Source organism: Astyanax mexicanus, chromosome 16 (genome assembly GCF_023375975.1).
Source record: "Astyanax mexicanus isolate ESR-SI-001 chromosome 16, AstMex3_surface, whole genome shotgun sequence".
Taxonomy (NCBI): Eukaryota; Metazoa; Chordata; class Actinopteri; order Characiformes; family Acestrorhamphidae; genus Astyanax; species Astyanax mexicanus.
Genome location: NC_064423.1, coordinates 30,445,597 through 30,463,118, shown reverse-complemented (window position 1 = coordinate 30,463,118; position 17,522 = coordinate 30,445,597). Strand labels below are relative to the sequence as shown.

General features: G+C 37.9%; 1 protein-coding gene across 2 annotated transcripts in view; it reads right to left on the bottom strand.

The window, feature by feature from the left end:
* The window catches only part of tmc6b (transmembrane channel-like 6b), a 43,924-nt gene that overhangs the window by 11,217 nt on the left and 15,185 nt on the right, over window positions 1–17,522 (bottom strand). For both annotated transcript variants that reach the window (XM_049465450.1, XM_049465449.1), the window contains exons 2-10: window positions 13,455–13,625; window positions 9,503–9,627; window positions 8,972–9,109; window positions 6,079–6,240; window positions 4,968–5,076; window positions 3,077–3,161; window positions 1,639–1,893; window positions 1,040–1,221; window positions 131–275 (exon numbers count right to left, since the gene is read on the bottom strand). In XM_049465450.1, coding sequence (XP_049321407.1) covers window positions 131–275; window positions 1,040–1,221; window positions 1,639–1,893; window positions 3,077–3,161; window positions 4,968–5,076; window positions 6,079–6,240; window positions 8,972–9,109; window positions 9,503–9,627; window positions 13,455–13,513 — 1,260 coding nt within the window. In that variant the 5' untranslated portion in view covers window positions 13,514–13,625. The remainder of the gene's footprint in view (window positions 1–130; window positions 276–1,039; window positions 1,222–1,638; window positions 1,894–3,076; window positions 3,162–4,967; window positions 5,077–6,078; window positions 6,241–8,971; window positions 9,110–9,502; window positions 9,628–13,454; window positions 13,626–17,522) is intronic.

Below are 17,522 nucleotides of genomic sequence, written 5' to 3'. Positions count from 1 at the left end.
CTAAAAAAAAGCATGAAATCAGTACTGAGAGTAGCAATGCAACTACAAAGTATATAATACAACTGTGTTCCTTAATTAAAGAAAAAACATTACTATTCAAGGAAATAATCAAGTGTTTTGTGTGTCGTACTTTGAGTTGGATGGAGATGTTCTCACGCTGTAGTCTGACTGATGATTTCTTGGTGACCTTAAAGTCCCAGGAGCAGAAGACTTTCATGGCTAACAGGCCTTTGGACCGGTCAATACGGAAGCTTTGCCCAAACGACTTAGACATGCTGGAAAACAGACAGGTAAACACAATGTATTAATATGCGTCATAAAGCATACAAGATGCAGCGGACCTGGGTGCATCTCAAATTAATTACATTTATATTAGTGCTGGCTGTCAACATTAACGTGTTAATATGTAAATTTAACATGTTACATCACATCAGAAACCCGCCAATCATCATCAGAGAGATGTGTGTAAATAGTTTACAGCTGCTGTAGTTTCTATGGTGCTTTTGGAAGCAAAGTTTTTGCCTGAGGGGTTTTGATTCGTATGTTAAATAAAATTTGAAAATAATGAATCCATTACACAATTATTAGTCTCTCTCTCCCAAAATACAAGGAAGAACCAGCATATAACATTTATATGTGATTTTATTGTTATATATATAATTATATATATATATATTTCTACTGTAAATATAAATTCCCTTTCCAATCTAACATTGATTAATTCGTTTACATTTAAAGGATAGGTAAAAGGAAAAAGGAAGAAATAATCACAGAAAGCTGTTGTGAAGCTATTTTGGATAATTAATTAACACCACTAAATTATATACAGTACATAGACACAAGTATTGAAATCAAGGATTAAAAACAAAGTTTATCCTGATTTTTTGGATTAACATTGTACTGTGCAAGGATGATGATGATCTTCTAGATTTACAAGCATTGTTGTGAGGATTTGATTGCATTTAGCAACAAGAGCATCAGTGATTACCATCCACAAACATTTGGGCAGACGTATTGTGTGTGAGAGAAAGTCACTCACCTGTAGACAAGGATAATGCAGGTAATGAAGAAGGCTGCTCCAATGGTAAAGAAGTAGGCCAAAGGCATATTATAGGACAGATGAAAGCCACAGGAAGTCTGGTTCCTGGCACCATTGCAGGCCTTTGTGAGGGTGTAGTTACTGTAGTAGCCATAGTACATCACAGAGTCTGCAAAATAGCCCTGAGAGAGAGTATAAAGAGAGAGAGAGAGAGAGAGAGAGAGAGAGAGAGAGAGAATGAGAGAGAGTATAAAATTGCATCCTTTCAGTTAGATTTGGACCATCTGACTGATAAGAACCAATTTGCATGCATCTTTTACCCGAATAATACTTAAAATATTAATTATCCAAATCTTATTTACATCCAGCCACTTAAATCTAGATTTGTCAGACATCCTGAAGTCTGAAAACATTTAAATCCAAGTAAATTAACTCCTGCAAACCTGCTAAACTGTCGGAATAATCAGATCACAGCTGGTCCCAAACGAGTCCTTGTGAACAGTTTAAGTGGCCGAGTGTAAACAGGCTCTGTGTGTAAATAAGCTCTAAGCTGAGAAGTCATAAAAGCTGCATTCCAGGGCAGCTGAGCTGGGTCTTACCGCCCCGGTGAGCAGCTCAAGGCCATAGAGGTGAGGTGAGGCGGACAGCGAGGGGGGCCGCACGGCCTGGGGGACCACCAGAAACAGGCACAGCACCAGGAGCAGGAAAACGTTGAAGAAGAGGAGGGTCCTGAGGAAGACGAAGTATGAGAGGACGCCAGTCCCGAAGCGGCCGCTCACTCTCTTCAGAGCCGTCTGCCACAACTGGAGGGAGGAGAGGAAGGAGAGCCAGCTGTACCAGCTGTGTCTGAAAGCCTGAGAAAAAGAAAGAGAGAGAGAGAGAAATATTACTTGTAGTACTGATATAAATGTTCCTATTTTTCTACCACTACTGTAACTGTCATTATTTTGTTTTGTTTTTTTGGTATGCAACTATACTGTTATCCAATTTATATTGTTCTTTTAGAAACATGCACTCGCTCACCAACTACACTCATTTTCATTAACCTTTCCTCCCATAGAATCCCATTCACTTTTTTAATCTTTTCCCCTGCATTCCTCACATTCACTCTTATAAACCCTATTCCACAAAACGAGTTAAAAACACACTAGCAACCACCAGGGATACCATAGCAACGACCTAGCAACACCATAGTAAACACCTAACAACTCCACAGCCATTGACTGGGATAGTATAGCGACCCCCTTGCAACACCATAGCAACCACCTGGAACTGCAACCAGTGGTAACCGGTAACATGCTGTGACAGATTTGTACTTGTGAAGAGAAGTAATAAGTAATAAGTAATAAGCCAAAAAAGAAATTATAGGGGGAGAGGGATACAGAGAGGTGAGAAAAATTTGAAAAAGAGAAAAGTGAGGAGATGGGAAAGAGAGAAGGTTGGAGAAAATTAAAATGAGAAGAAAAAAGATACAGAAATAAGATAGATGTGGGAAAGAGGTTGCGAAAGTCAGATAAGAAAAAGACATTGAGTAAAAAAAAAGAGAGAAAAGTTTGGGAAACATGGTGGAAAAAGAGAGAGAAAGAGAGAGAGACAAAGGATCAGAGAAAAAAATAAGTGTGAGAGATGGTGGGAAGAAAATGGAAAAGTAAAGAAAAAGACAGGCAGTAAGTAGATCAGGAAAAAGAGGGAAGAGGCTATTCAAATGCTAAATCGAAACAGAAATTCAGCCCTAGAGACCAATAAGAGAGCAGGGATGGGCAGTGGCCAGCAGGCCTCAGCCTCGAATATGGATGACTCAACTTTACAGGCCAATTACAGCTCTAAAAAAACACCACACATTACAGTTCTAGCACACACAGACAACACATCCACTGAGGGTCTGACAACAGGAGAGACAAGACCAGGACAGAGTGAACTGGACAGCAGCAGAAACAGCTCAGACAGAAATTTACAATTTAAAAAAGACCAGTTTAAGAGTCTGGTGAAATCCCTGTCTGGTATCAATTAAGGAAACATGCAGAGTAATGGACTCACGATGATGATGTAATATTTCAGCTGGCTGCAGCAGGGGATCTCGTTGCGGGAGAAGGAGCGGCCAGGTTTTCTCAGCGCTGACAGCCTGCAACGGAACAACAGCATGGTAACTACAACAACCTCCATTAATATCCAGAGTATTTGCACTGATTTAAGAACTACAAGAAGAACTTTATAACTGCCTCCTGATCCCCACATTTTCATCAAAGAGCAGGTATTATTTGGGAGGTATGATCATTCTAAACACTGCAGAGACAATGGCATGGTGGTGGTGATGGTGGTGTAGTGTTTAGTTTGTGTTGTGCTGGTATGGGTGGATCAGACACAGCAGTGCTGCTGGAGTTTTTAAACACTGTTTACTTACTGTTCACCATATTAGACACACTACTTATAGCAGATCCAGCATGTAGATGTAAAGTCAGACAGAAATCATCCTTTACTGCACAGTTTGTGTTGGTCATCCTCTTGTCCTTTATCAGTCCATATTCTCAGTCCAGCACTGACACTGGGGTGTTTAAAAACTCTAGCAGCACTGGTGCGTCTGATTCACTCAACTCGTTACAGCACAAAACATACTAAAACATCATGTTACCATGTGCATTGCTGAGAATAATCCACCACGCATAAAATAGCTATGGTGGTCCTGTTTTGACCTGACCATTAAAGAATGGAATTAAAGGAGGATAATAAAAGTAATCAGAGAAACAGATACAGGACTAAAGTCTGTAATTAAAGAATTACATGTAAAAATACATATAGAACTACATGGTCAGTGGAGCTGAAACAATAGGTTATAGGTGTAGAATATAGAAAGCACCAAAAAGCAGCTCTTCACACAAGAGACCAATAATGACATGGAGTTGTTGTGCAGTAAACACACCAACTGCAGATAGGCTGTATGAAATATGTCTCTTTGTATAAACACTGGGCATCTGTAGGAGATACTTATGTATATCAGGCCATGTGATTTCTGGACATTTCTGGACATATTTTAAATCCATTTACGGTCAGGAAAAGCAAAAGCGGATCTAGTCCCCATTTTTTCACCATTACTGATTTACTGAGGTTCTGTCTGTGGTCCGAGCAAACAAGGCCTCCAATGTAAGCTATGTTATCCAAGCATTTCACTGCTAGTTACACCATGTATGACCATGTAAGTGACAAATAAACTTTAAACATTGAAACTTGCCAGCCATTTTCTCACTGTCCTAGACTTAACACACAGTGGTGTGTCTTATGTGATGTACAGTATGTTTAAAGTAGCTGTAAAGTGCAATTAAGGCAAGTCGTAAAATACCCATTCCGTTAATATTATTTAGTTTAACTTGGCGGCACTAAAGGTACCACGATGCCCATGATATCTTCAAACAAGGAAGAAAAGGAGGGGATACGCACACACGCGCACATGCCTGCACAAACACACACACACACACATACACTGGAATGTCTCTTAGCATGCACACAAGAGAGGGCAATATAAAGGTCTGAAAGAATTTAAGAGAACAGTTCTCCCAAATTCCAAATAAAAATATTGTCATACAAAGCATTTATTTGCAGAAAATGAGAAATGGCTGAAATAATAAAAAAAGATACAGAGCTTTCAGAACTTAAATAATGCAAAGAAAAAACATGCATTGCTAAAATGAGAACTGGAGAGAGCTGGCAATATAAAAGAAAGTGTTCTTGCTAAAATCACTTCAACAATTCATCTGAAAAAACTCTGAAAAAAAACTGCACCACTTTACATGATTTAAAGGTCATTTTTAGAAAACTCTTTGCAATTACACATTTTTACAAAAAAAAAAACAGTCACTTTATGTATTGTTTAATAAAAATAATTAGACAATGTGAGCATGTGTTTGTGTGTGTGCGTGTGCGTGTGCTGGCATACCTCAGTTCCCTCTTCTCGTGCAGGCTTAGCGGTATGGCTCTTAACATGCGGACACGATCATTTTCAGACAGGTTCTGCAGGTTATTCACCAGACGCTCCCGCTTATTCTCTACACACAGACAAAAACATACTTACATTAGTCTCATACTCTACTAACGGAGCAACTTACTAACTTTTCACATCCACTGTTTACACGTATAAACAAATACTAAAGCTCTATTGAAATTGGATGACCTTTGGGCATATTTATATGCAATAAATCTTTTGTGGAACCAGCTTGTTTCTAGAAAACAAATCTGTGAATAAAGAGGTTTTGTAGCATTTGTGAATATAAAGTATCGGTAATGCTTTCTTTGATGGATGAACCGATACAACTTTTCCCCTTCCAATACTAATAGCAGACTTTCAAGTATCTGTTGATACAGAGTACCGTTACAGACATTAACCCTTAACTACCCGAGATATGTCTATAAATGCTGACATTTATATTGGTCCATTTTGTATAAGCTGAATTTTTCTAAAGGAAGTGTTCTGTCTTTTAAATAAGATATAATAAGCTAGACATAACTACATTTGCTGGTTATGATTTAAATTTAAAGTGCCACAATGCAGTAACAGGTACAAGAATGGAAACAACAAAATACCACACCCTAGACATGCTGCTGGCCTCAGTCAAAGGTCATTTAGTGTAACACGTGCATCCTTAACTGCGTCATGTTTTCAGTGCTCTCTATTGTAAATATCGATATTGTCTGAAAGTGACAGCATGGGCACTGATACCATACCTGATTGGTGCTACTTCACATCTGCAGCTGCAATTATGATTTGTAGCTGATCTAGCTTTTTGACCCTATTTATTTGACACTTCTGCTGATAATGCTCTTTTAACATCAAGTCTAGAGGACGTTGTTCCAAACTAACCAAATAAATGGTTAATAGTCTCTTAACAATTCAGAACACAGCAGCTGCCAAATTCCATTTTCTTTAATGAGAGGCAACATCTGCCTTGACAATCAATCAATATCTGATTATAAACCAGACTTAAATCATATAAGATCACAGCTGAGGGGTAAAAAAATCCCCTTTTCTCCCTCCCACACGGCTCCCTCACCCTCCCGGTCGAAGTTGGCAGCGTCTGTCTCCACGCGGTAGCCGCAGATGCTGGGCCGGGCCGAACGGGAGAAGGATCGTATGGAGGGTCGGCTCTGTCTGCGTCTGCACATCTGCATGGTTCGGTTATAATACTGTGAAAGGATCGCTCCACGGCTGCGTCCTGGAAAAGAGAGAGAAAAAGGATGATTTGTTAAAGTCTGAAATATATTTGAGGCTTTTATTTTGAAGAAAGATACTTCCACCTAGTACAAAGCCTTATCATTTCATCATAATGGGTGGAAAGTATGTAATATTGTGCTTTTTTTTTTTTTTACATCAAAATATTTACAATTACATTGGTGATGCACTATGGGTTGGTTTCCCAGACAGAGATTAAAAGCCTAGTTGTAGACTCTGTTTCCTGTCAATAGAAAATCTCCATTCAAAATTATGCGTAGTCGAAGGCTAAGCTTGATCCCTGACACCCCTTCTTATGAATATATTTAGCTATTTTAGGTTCCACCTTTTGCTAACACAGATACACAGATATCACAGTACTGCTAAAGTAAAAACTCTCCCAAAAAGATAAACCCATTATACCCATGAACTGATTGGCATCATGCCCAATGCCAGACATGTGTAGAATAGTGTAAAGCCCCAAACACTGAGCTGTGAAGCAATGAAACTGTGTTCTCTGCATTAATGGTGCTCCATTTTATACTTTCAAGACCTAGTTAACACTGTTGTATCAGCAAGCAACCAAATCCTCAAAGCAATGCTTCAAAATCTAGTACAAAGCGTTCCCAAGACAGAAGCAGGAATGCTCTTTAATACCCTTGATTTTGGAAGATACTTCCGTCCATATTGTGTTCTTGACTCGTTTTTATTGGAACCAATTCTGGATGTGTGTGAAGGTTCACACTGGTGAGATAATCACATAGCAGCAAATTCTTTTCATACTTGCTGCTGTTTCTATCTTGCCTTGTTTTGATTGGCTACAGCAGCACATCCCAGCTCAGTGTTATGTAGGTACTTTGATTAAATGTAAAATTTGAACAGCCATTGCTTTAGAAGAGGGTGGCTGTGGGTTGAGAGGTCAATTGTATGCTGATGTTCTGCTTTAATTGCAGCTGAAGTGATCCATTAAAACCACAGAGCTTGTCATAAATGAATGAGCAATCTGACCGAATTCCTCACAGAGGAAAATCCTATCTGGCACAGATCCAAAATCCTCGACCTGTCCCGGCCTGTTTCCAGTTATGTCATGATCAGTCCTGCAGCTTTTTCAGGTCTGCTGGACGCATCTGTTCAGTCGGGAAACTGTCTGATCTGTAGTTTGCTTTCAGTTCCCCAAGCAGGTGCACAATCAGACACGCTCAAATAGTCCAGTGATAAAAATATGAATCATGTAGGAAACTACGCGCAGTATGCACAGTGTGCCCTTGTACAGTGTGCCCTTGTTATCAAACAATTAGTAATGAGTGTGAACACTCTGACCCTCGGTACACATTTTTTCAAGCGCACCTTTTGTTTGTACACCTAATTGCTGCACTAATGTGTGTAATGTTGTCGTGGGAATACTATAACTATGCTCCATTTTTGGACGTAGGCTTTTATTTTAAGAGGTGAGTCAATAAGTGGTAAACATTTACAGTGAAAAAGCTAAAAAGAGGTCACAGAGGGTAAGGTCAGGTGTGTAAACTCAACAAATAACTTAACCCTGGTATTAAGAAAAGATTTACATGAAAAATATTACATTAATATTACATTAATCCAGCCTATTATAAACTGCTTATACCCACAATATACAAACAAAACTACTTTAAACCCACAGCTTCAAAATCATTGAGCCAAAATGGGTATCAGTTCCTCATTGCAATTTTTTATATTTTATATCAAGAGCAAAAAATATATCTGAAACATAGTTTTCATAGTTGTTAAGCCTGACGGCGAAAGCGCTCCTCTCTTTCACACACTCAGCTCTACCTGCGATCTCCAGCCTCCAGACTATGATACCCAGTAAGCAAGTTACTACACATGGCACCACGCGTGAAGTCAATCACCGAAATATTGATCACACCTGTTTACAACCTGTACACACACACACACACACACACACTGTGTGCATTCTGGGTATCGCTGAGTGTGGGAAAGAGATTAGCGCTTTCGGCGCCAGGCATTTCTCAAATTTCTTTTTCCAAAATTTTCTCACATCAGATATAAATCCCATATCAAATTAATCCTTTTTACTCTTATAGCCTCATTTGTAATATGGTATGTAATGGGATTGTAAGTACTAGGTAGGGGTGGGCCATATAGCCATATCATACACAATATCATGACACAGTAATATTGTAATAAAAAAAATAATAATAATAATAGTATTTTTTTTTAAATACATTCTATTATCTACTCTGAAGCTTTAAACACATATTTTTTGTAAATTGTTTACACACATATTTTTTTATAAATTGTTTACGGTTGTAGCTTATATGCATGAACTATATATACTTCATTATGTATATTCTGCACTTCATTATTTTGGAACATATTTTGCTACATTACATTGTGGTCACATGCCTGATCTAGAACACAAGCCAATCAATTTAGAAAATACTTTTGCATTAGGACCATAGAAAAGTTGTAATGAATGGATGATAAATGACATATCTGACATTGGCTCTTTAAGCCCAAAATGTAATTTGGTGGAGTGTTTTTTTTTTAAGTAACATCTACTTGTCACCAAATGCATGTGCACAGCTGTCCATTATGTCATTTATATTTAATACAATGGTATAATTGTTAAAATATGAATTTATAGGGTCAGCAACAAAAATAGCTTTATTCCATAACAATGCTTTTACTTTCTATTTGTAATTGGTGATGTTGGATATTAGACAGGAAGAACTCACCAATGGTTCGGCTCGGCATGGAGGAGAGCACTCGGAGAGTGGCTGTAGACCAGCATGTCTCCACCAGCGGATCAGTCAACTCTGCTTCCTCAGGAACACCTGCACAACTGTCTGCACAACTCAGAGATGGGAAATCATCTGAAAGACACACACACAGCCAAAAAATATACACACAGATTTTACAAAAGAAGCCATGCACTTCTTTTTTAATGCCCTTGTCACAAAATTGGGGTATTTACACACATAAAATACATGCAGAACACACCAAATTAGCCATAACATTATCACCACCTCATTGTTTTTTTACACTCCTTGTCGATTTTGTCAGCTCTATGTACCACAAAGCAGCACTTTCTAGTTCCCTGCTGCTCTTGGCTGTAGTAATTAACTACAAAGTGTTCTTACATTGTTGATGAAGCTGATATTAATTGACAGGGGGTGCTTTTAATGTTATGGCTGATCAGTGTAGAGTATGTATAATCCAAGTCCCTAACATCATATTAAAATGTCTGTATATGTGTGTGTATGCACCTCTAGTCTCCTCCTCTAGATCAAAGGAGTTCATCTCCATGGTCTCTGTATGGCTCAGGTCTCGGCTCTGCTCATGAATCAGCTGAGTGAAGGAGTCATGAACTCGATCTTCGTCCAGGGGGCTCCTAGAGTACAAAAACACACACACCCATCAACATACAGACACACACACATTAGCACTGAAAGTATCATAGTGTGGTTCAGCCCAAAATCAGATACACACATTTGCCCCCCAGCATGTTGGGTGTCTGAGGTTGTCTACTTTTGCACAGACGCTAACGCCGCTACCAAGCTCTGAAAAGTCATACCCCTCTAACTAGCATCACATAAGCTGCTTCCCATTCACACACTTATCTCTTGCTTGTGTGGTTCCTGACATTTTGTTAGACTGTTCACCAGACAGCAGACAACAGTATTGGCAAACTCCTTACATTGAAATGGCTGCTACTACGATTTTGATCCACATTATATAGACAAAAGTATTGGGACACCAAGCTAAGCTAATTCATTGTATTCCTTTAAAATCAAGGGTATTTAATAAAAGTGTTTATCCTGCTTATGTTCTAATAGAAGCCTTTCCTGGACAGTAGAGAGAGTTTTTTTCAAGTTAGATTTAAATTAGGGCTGTCAACATTAAAGAGTTAATGCAAACTATTCATTTGAAATTACACCACCAGGTTTGACCTCAACTTCTTCCATAAAAAGGCAGTTTTTCACCTGTAGCTGGTTTAATTTTGGACCGAACTTAACCACCCACAGGTGTAAAAACGCCATTTTATACTCAGCAAATAAAGTTCTAATTCAACAATTCTCACAACCAAGCTGTGATGCTTACAATAAAGTAGACAAAAAAAGTTTTCTTCATCTAATTTGTAATGCATTCTTAATTCCAGTGCCCCACATTGGTTTTTATCTCCCCTCAAACATACAAGTATAAACTAGCATTTTAATTGACACCACTAATATAAATAGAATTGCATTTCAAATTTCTTACATTCAATTTTTAATTTACATTTTAATACCCACTATAAAAAACTTGCGTCTTAAAAAGAACAAGTGCAATTTATCGCAGTTAATCACAGAATACTGGTGTGATTAATCTGATCAAAACTGATTGACACCACTAATTTTAATGTATTCGTAGGTTGGACAATCACCACCTTATCTCATTCAGAAATCTCTGGATGGACCACAGGATGGATGCTCCACTGTTCCACAGTTCAGAGCTGAGGAAGGGGGGTGCTGGGGCTTTTTATACCCCTCTAATGTATGCCTGGCATTAAGTATGGTGCTAACAGACTCATGTTTATCTGTTCCAAGTAGTCATATTCTATTGGAATCAAAACTGGAAGATATAGTATTAAAGAAAATAGGATTTCCTATTGCAGATTCTATTGGTAAAGATGTACAATCTCAATTATCCAACTTTAAAAATCGCATTAAAACAGTAATTAAATAAAACAGATTAATCAAATTAATATGATTAACCTTCCAGTCCACTTGCCTCCTTTCTAGTCACAAATCAAAGAAATTAAGTAACTACAATTGTAGTATTGTTTCTTATTCTTTTAATAAAAAATTCCAATGTTTATTAAAGCTTGTCCAAACAAGCAAACACAGCACGGACGTCAGGGTAGCCTAAACGACGACACTCAAAATGTGAATTAATAGAAAAACCACAATCATGCATCTCAACTGCCCATAACAAAAGGAAGTGACTTGCACACGATGTCATCATGTCATCCGTCACATGCTCACAGCCTCAGCTGGGACACAAACAAATTACAAACTATCAGACAAAACAAAGGCTCTCTCTCTGCCGAGGCTTGGGGGCCGTGCCTGTCCTGCAGCCCCTCCGAGAACAAAGAAGAGCAGGAAATCAGGGCTGACCACAAACACAGCATTTTATCCAGCTCCATAAGGGGGAACAGATGAAAGTGCATGACTGTAAACAATGCCAGAACGCTTTCATGAACAGCTACACAAATAGCACAGGAAGTGGTGGAGAAAGGCAGAAGTGCACTCTACACTTTATACACACTCGCATTGAGAAGGAGTAGCAGGAAATTGAACAAAACTTAATTATGATATATGTTTGTGATAACAATATTACAGCAAAAGATACATTTTATAGGGGGAAATTGTACAATTTAAAGCAAACTCTAGTATCTAAAAGCTATAATTGGACACGGCGCCATACAGGAACTGTATGGCAACCTGTAGCACAGTTGCCCACTAATGGTGCAGATGGGCCTGTAGATCCTGTACACTCATATAGGACGCGAAAGCATTCGAGATGGTCACATAAATGCTCAATTGGCGATAAATTGCCAAGGAAGTGATGCAATCTAGCAGAAACATTCATGCTTCCTAGGTGACCGAGTGACTGTGTGTGACCGAGCATTATCCTGCTGAAAAATGCCAGTTAGAAGGCAACACATGTGGCCCCAGAAAGTCCTGCACATATCACTGAGCAGTTGGTGTTCCATGTATCACTACTAGAGGTGACCAACTGTTGTATACAATAGCCCTCCAGATCATCATACCAGCAGTTGGGGCAGTGTGTCACTCCACAACAACAGCAAGATTAAAGCACTCACAACGAGCCCCCTTTAAATGCATATTTACCAAGCTGTGATTGGTTGTGATTGACTGATTGAATGACAGTGAAGTAAAGTGTCTGTTTGCAACATTAGCCTAGCATCTCTGGTTCTAATCTAGGGAAGCAAATGTCAGATACCAAACAGACCAGGCTGATTGAGTGCAACCAGTGTCAGTGACACATTTGCTGTTGCATCAACAATATAATTTGTTCTTTATAGTTGCTTCTACAATCCAGACGGTTCTGATCCTGGTGGTGTCTTACAAAGTTAGATGTTGCTCTGCATATTTCTCATGGCGCTGGGCAATATCTCAATGTTTTATTGTATCATGATACATTTTCTTATTATATCGACAATATGCCTAGTAAGGATATCATCACTGCTTAAAGAACACTAACCCAACTTTACATTTCATTACAGAGAGTGTAAAAAATCCTGTTAAATTGAACGATAAGCAGCAAAAATATATTTATATATATATGCCACTCTGGGTGCATTCTGCTGCGAGTCAATACACAAAGAATACAGTATATCATAATGTGGCCTAGCAGTTCTATCAGTGATTGATTATGATAGGATTATAAGGGCTGTGGCTTTTATACTGTTCATATAGACATTGGAATTATAACGTACCAACTGAAATTAATAAATATTTTGTGTAGGGCTGGGAAGTTACTTAAATTTATTTGATTAATAGAATTAGTGTTTTAACATGATTTTCAAAATGGGATAATGGAAATTGTACATCTTTACATAAAGAAATCTCATTAGATAGACTGCTTAGGTCTATATTAAACCGGTATATATTAAAAAAATATAATAAATATAATAAAATAATAAAACAAAAACTCTTCATGTGGTAGTAATTTTCAGATTTTATAATATTCTGTAACTAAAATACAAGGAGGTTCACACCTTAATATAAAAAAAAGGTTAAAGGAGGCTGTTAACTATTCATAAAATAAAAAGTAAAAAAAAAAAAAATTAAAAAGATGAAATGTAAAGGAAATAGTAGGTTGTGTATCACTTTAAATGGTGTTGTTTGTAAGAACTAAAAATCTAATTTGTAATTGAGAATTGCCTATATATTTGAAGAATATCAAGATGATCTTTTTAGTTTTTTTTTTTTTTTCACAATATCGCCCAGTCCTAATATCATGATATAATTTTTTGCCATATTGTCCAGCACTACTCTAATCTTCTCTAATCACTACACTTATCTGATTGTCAATCATGTCCTTACATATTCCCCCTAGACAGTTCTTACAGACACTTTTGAGATAATTTATAAAAAAAAAAAAAATAAATAAAAAAAAATCACTAAAACCAGTAAATGAGATGGTACTTACTCCACTCCCGTCTCCATGAAGTGGGCATCTGCGTCAAAACTCACGCTACGGGCCGCCATCTTCACCACGGCCTGAGGGTCCTGTTTCAGCCAGTCAGTCAACAACCATCAAATCCAAGGAGCTGAAGGTTTCTACATCACTCCCTCCATCTGCCATTGTGTTTCACCGAGCCTGAAAGCCAGGGAACAGCAAACATGAGACACAGAACGGTGATAAAACTGGATTAGGAGATTCCTGCCTGCCTGCTTAGGTGTAGCAAGTCAGCCGTGTTTTGACACGCCTTTTGTTGGTTTTCAGCAGTGGAAATACCTACCCACACCCACTCCAGCCGAAACAAGAAAGAGCTTGATCTGTTTGAAGCTGGCTCACTGTGTTCTAGTACCTGAATCCAGAAGTCCACAGAACTAGAACCATGCTCTGATCTGATCATATAGTACGCATTTCCATGTGTCTCTATATGCGTCTAACATTGTTCTAAGTAATCCTCAAAATGCCTTTACATCTTTGCAACTTCCTGCCAGACAGATACAGCAAGGCGTAATTCCCTATAGACACAGAAACATGTAGGAAAGCTTTGAAGAACATCTGACTCATTCCTGTGGAAGTATGGACTATTCTAATTAGAATCTGAGCAGATAGCAGATTTTTCTGGGCTGATATGATCTAGGCTACTCCATTAGGCTGACACACATAGTATCACGTACTATGACTTTTGCAATGTTCCCTTGGAGTCTAAAAAAAAATGCACTGAAAGGAAGGTGTATTACAGTTGGAAACATCCTGCATGATGTGTCACTCTACACTACAGGCCCAGTACTAGTATTAGATCATTTACAGTGAATTTGTTGTGTCATGTGAGGCCAAATCTAATTTATTTCTTTTTTGGTCATAGGAGTTGTGCACTTTACTCCTGACCTTAATGACTCACTTAATGACTGCACTGGTCCCACACACAGCAGCTCAGACACGCTGTACTAGCGTCATGCGTTTCGCAACCCCAGAGACAAGTGGCACTTAGCCTACCGTGAACAGCATCCGCAGAAATCATAGACGTGAATGTGTGAAACAAAAAACCACATACGGAAGCAGGCTGAGACAGACTGGAAGGGCCAGTTTTAGACAAGAAGAACTAATGAGTATACTTGTAGGTAGGCCTCTCACGTTAATCTGTTTTTTTGTGTGTGTTTTTTTTGTTAGTATTTTAGGTAAAATTATTGTCAATTAGAGACCGACCGATATGGGTTTTTCTAAGGCCGATGCCGATACCGATCATTAGTGGTCAGAGTCAGCCGATGGCCGATGTGACCTGCCGATTTTTAGGGCCGATATGCTATCTTATTATATTTATTTGGCATGCTTAAAATCATATTAGTAAGAGGAGGAACAACAGTTGTAAACTTCACACAATTTATTGAAAATAAGGTTAGCATTTTATAGTGACTTTAATGTTACTATATCACTATATGTTAATAAAACAAATATTAATTTTATTTAGATTGTATTATCCATAACATTTTATTTTATTCATTATATAACATATGTTCTATATACACTATATATTCATGTTTATAGTAGAAATATTATGTTGGCTATTATATAAAATTTACTGTAGGGGCCTACTAATTAACAAATGTATGACTTGTTGCAGTCTGTTAGTCTATTAATTATTCATTTTAATATGTTTAACAGAGTGCAAGAAGACTTCCATAATGTGACAACTTTAGATAGTTACTCCAAAACGGCAAAGCTCATTTCTTCTTCAACTCCATGCAGTTGAAAACGAATGGACATGGGAGGACAATGTTATAAAATGTTCACATTAGGGCTGCAGCTATTATTTTACAAAAATGGGTGACGTTTAAATTAAGAATAAAATTATAAATAATGCAAAAACAGACATGTGCTGTAATTTAAATATAGCTTTATCTGTTTTTTTTTTCTTCTTCAAATGAGCTCCTTAGCCAGAGAAACGCGTCTCATCAGCTGTACTGGAGGTTCGGTGCGTGAGCGGAAAATGAGTTCAGAAAGCTGAAGAGCGCGGACTTTATAGGTTCAGGATAAAATGAGCTTTTATCAGAAAAGTCTGGAGGGGGTTCTAAAGTAGAACCCGACAAAACAGAAAATTCTGCTCATCGTTTCATTTAATATCTAACAGCGCAAACCGCTTTAAACGGGTGAGTTTTACAGCAGAACAGCAGGAGGCGGCACTAACGCCGGTTACTAACGCCGTTACTTTTTTTCAGTAACGAGTAATCTAACTAATTACTATGACTGTAACTAACGCCGTTACCATTTCCGACACCCCGTTACTGCACGTTACTTTAGCAGCTCTATGAACTTTTTTTTTTATTTCGCTTTGCCCTGGTTAACCCCTCCTCTGTCCGGTGAACTTGAGCTTCTGGCCGCTGTGCCTGTGGTTTGGCGTGGTGAAGTGAGGCATAATTGTGACGATTTGCGTGCTCTAATCAATTCAGTGATTGCCGTGGACAACCCAAGTTCCGAATTAAGGACGTTAAGCTCTTTTTAGCTGCTCCGGTTTTTGTGGTGCTGCTGCTTTCTATTTTAGAGCTTAGATTCTCTGCCCGAATCCCACCTGACCTGAGGACCGACCCGAAATCAGGCTCCTATTTTTATTTTATATAAAGCTCTGGTGTGATAATCACAATGTTGCTAAGTAACCAATTATTATTGTTCACTAAAGCGAACGAAATAGCGAAAATTGAAAGTGAAAAACATTTGTGTTAACTGAATCTAATAAAAACGGTAATTAAAAGGAAAAACATAACTATCTCGAACTGTATTTTGTGTTTATAAAACTAACTAAAACGAACTGAAATTACTGATAGAATATCCTCATTTTTGTGTTTAATTTATTTATAAGCGCTGTTGTACAGCGGAGTTGTACACACTCTAAAAAACAGAGGTACGATATGAGTACTTTTTTGTACTCGAAGGTACATTCTTTATAATTGTACCCTCAAAGGTACAATATTGGTCTTTACAGGGTCAGATTTGTTCCCTCTGAAGTACAAAGTCATTTCTAACAGCAATAAGTACAGATTTGTACCATTTAACCAGCCAAAAGGTACATTCAGTATTCTGCATCACTGTACTAATGAACAGTATATATTTAAATTGCACATTTTTTATTTGAAAGCCAGACAATTTTGTATCATCAAGTTTTTGAGCCATTTTTAGTTGATGACAATGTTTATAATCTTTATAATCTTTGCTGGCACAAAAACCATGGGTACAAAAAAGTACTTTCACTGAAAGGTACTTTTTTGAACCTTAATATAAGGTACAGCCCCAGCGACAAGCTTTGTACTCTTTTAAGTACAAATCTGTACTTATATTTCTTAGAGTGCAGCGGGAGTTGTTGTGCCGAGCGCGCGGCACTCGTGGTCCGTTAGTTCTTGTGTAAAGCGCTCGCGCTAGCAAGCCCACCCTAAAATGAACAGAAAAAATAAAAACAAAATAAAATTAAATTATAATAAAAATGAAAACTGTAATCACGTAGCTCTGGGCGCACGTGAACGCCTCCGCGTTTGACTTGCAGCATTGTGTGTAGCTGTTCTTAAAAATCATTTAAATTAAATAATAGTTCTATGCTTCTATGTTACAGTGTTAATTAACATAATTCTGATTATATTTCGCTCATTCAATCAGCCCGAAAACAGACAGTTTATGGGGCGGATCGGGTCAGGCTCATAATGACAGTTTATGGTTCGGGCTTGGGCAGAATGTGCACGGGCTCCGGCTGGGTCGGATTTTTTGGGCATGATCTAAGCTCTATTCTCTTTTGGTGAAGCTGTTATATTAATACCATTTTAACGGGCATTAAATTGTTGTTTTTGTCCATTATTTTGTTTTATATATACATATTTTTTTTGAGTGTGGCTTGGTTTGTTAAATTTCATCCCCAGACGTTTTTCCGCTTTTTTCAGTATTACAAGTTTTAGTAATTTTCTTTGGTTGTGTGGAGAATTTCGTTTTATTTTTTTGAAATTCGTTAGATTATATTTTTGTCAACATTTTGGGTTTATTTTCGTTTGTTATTTTTTGTTA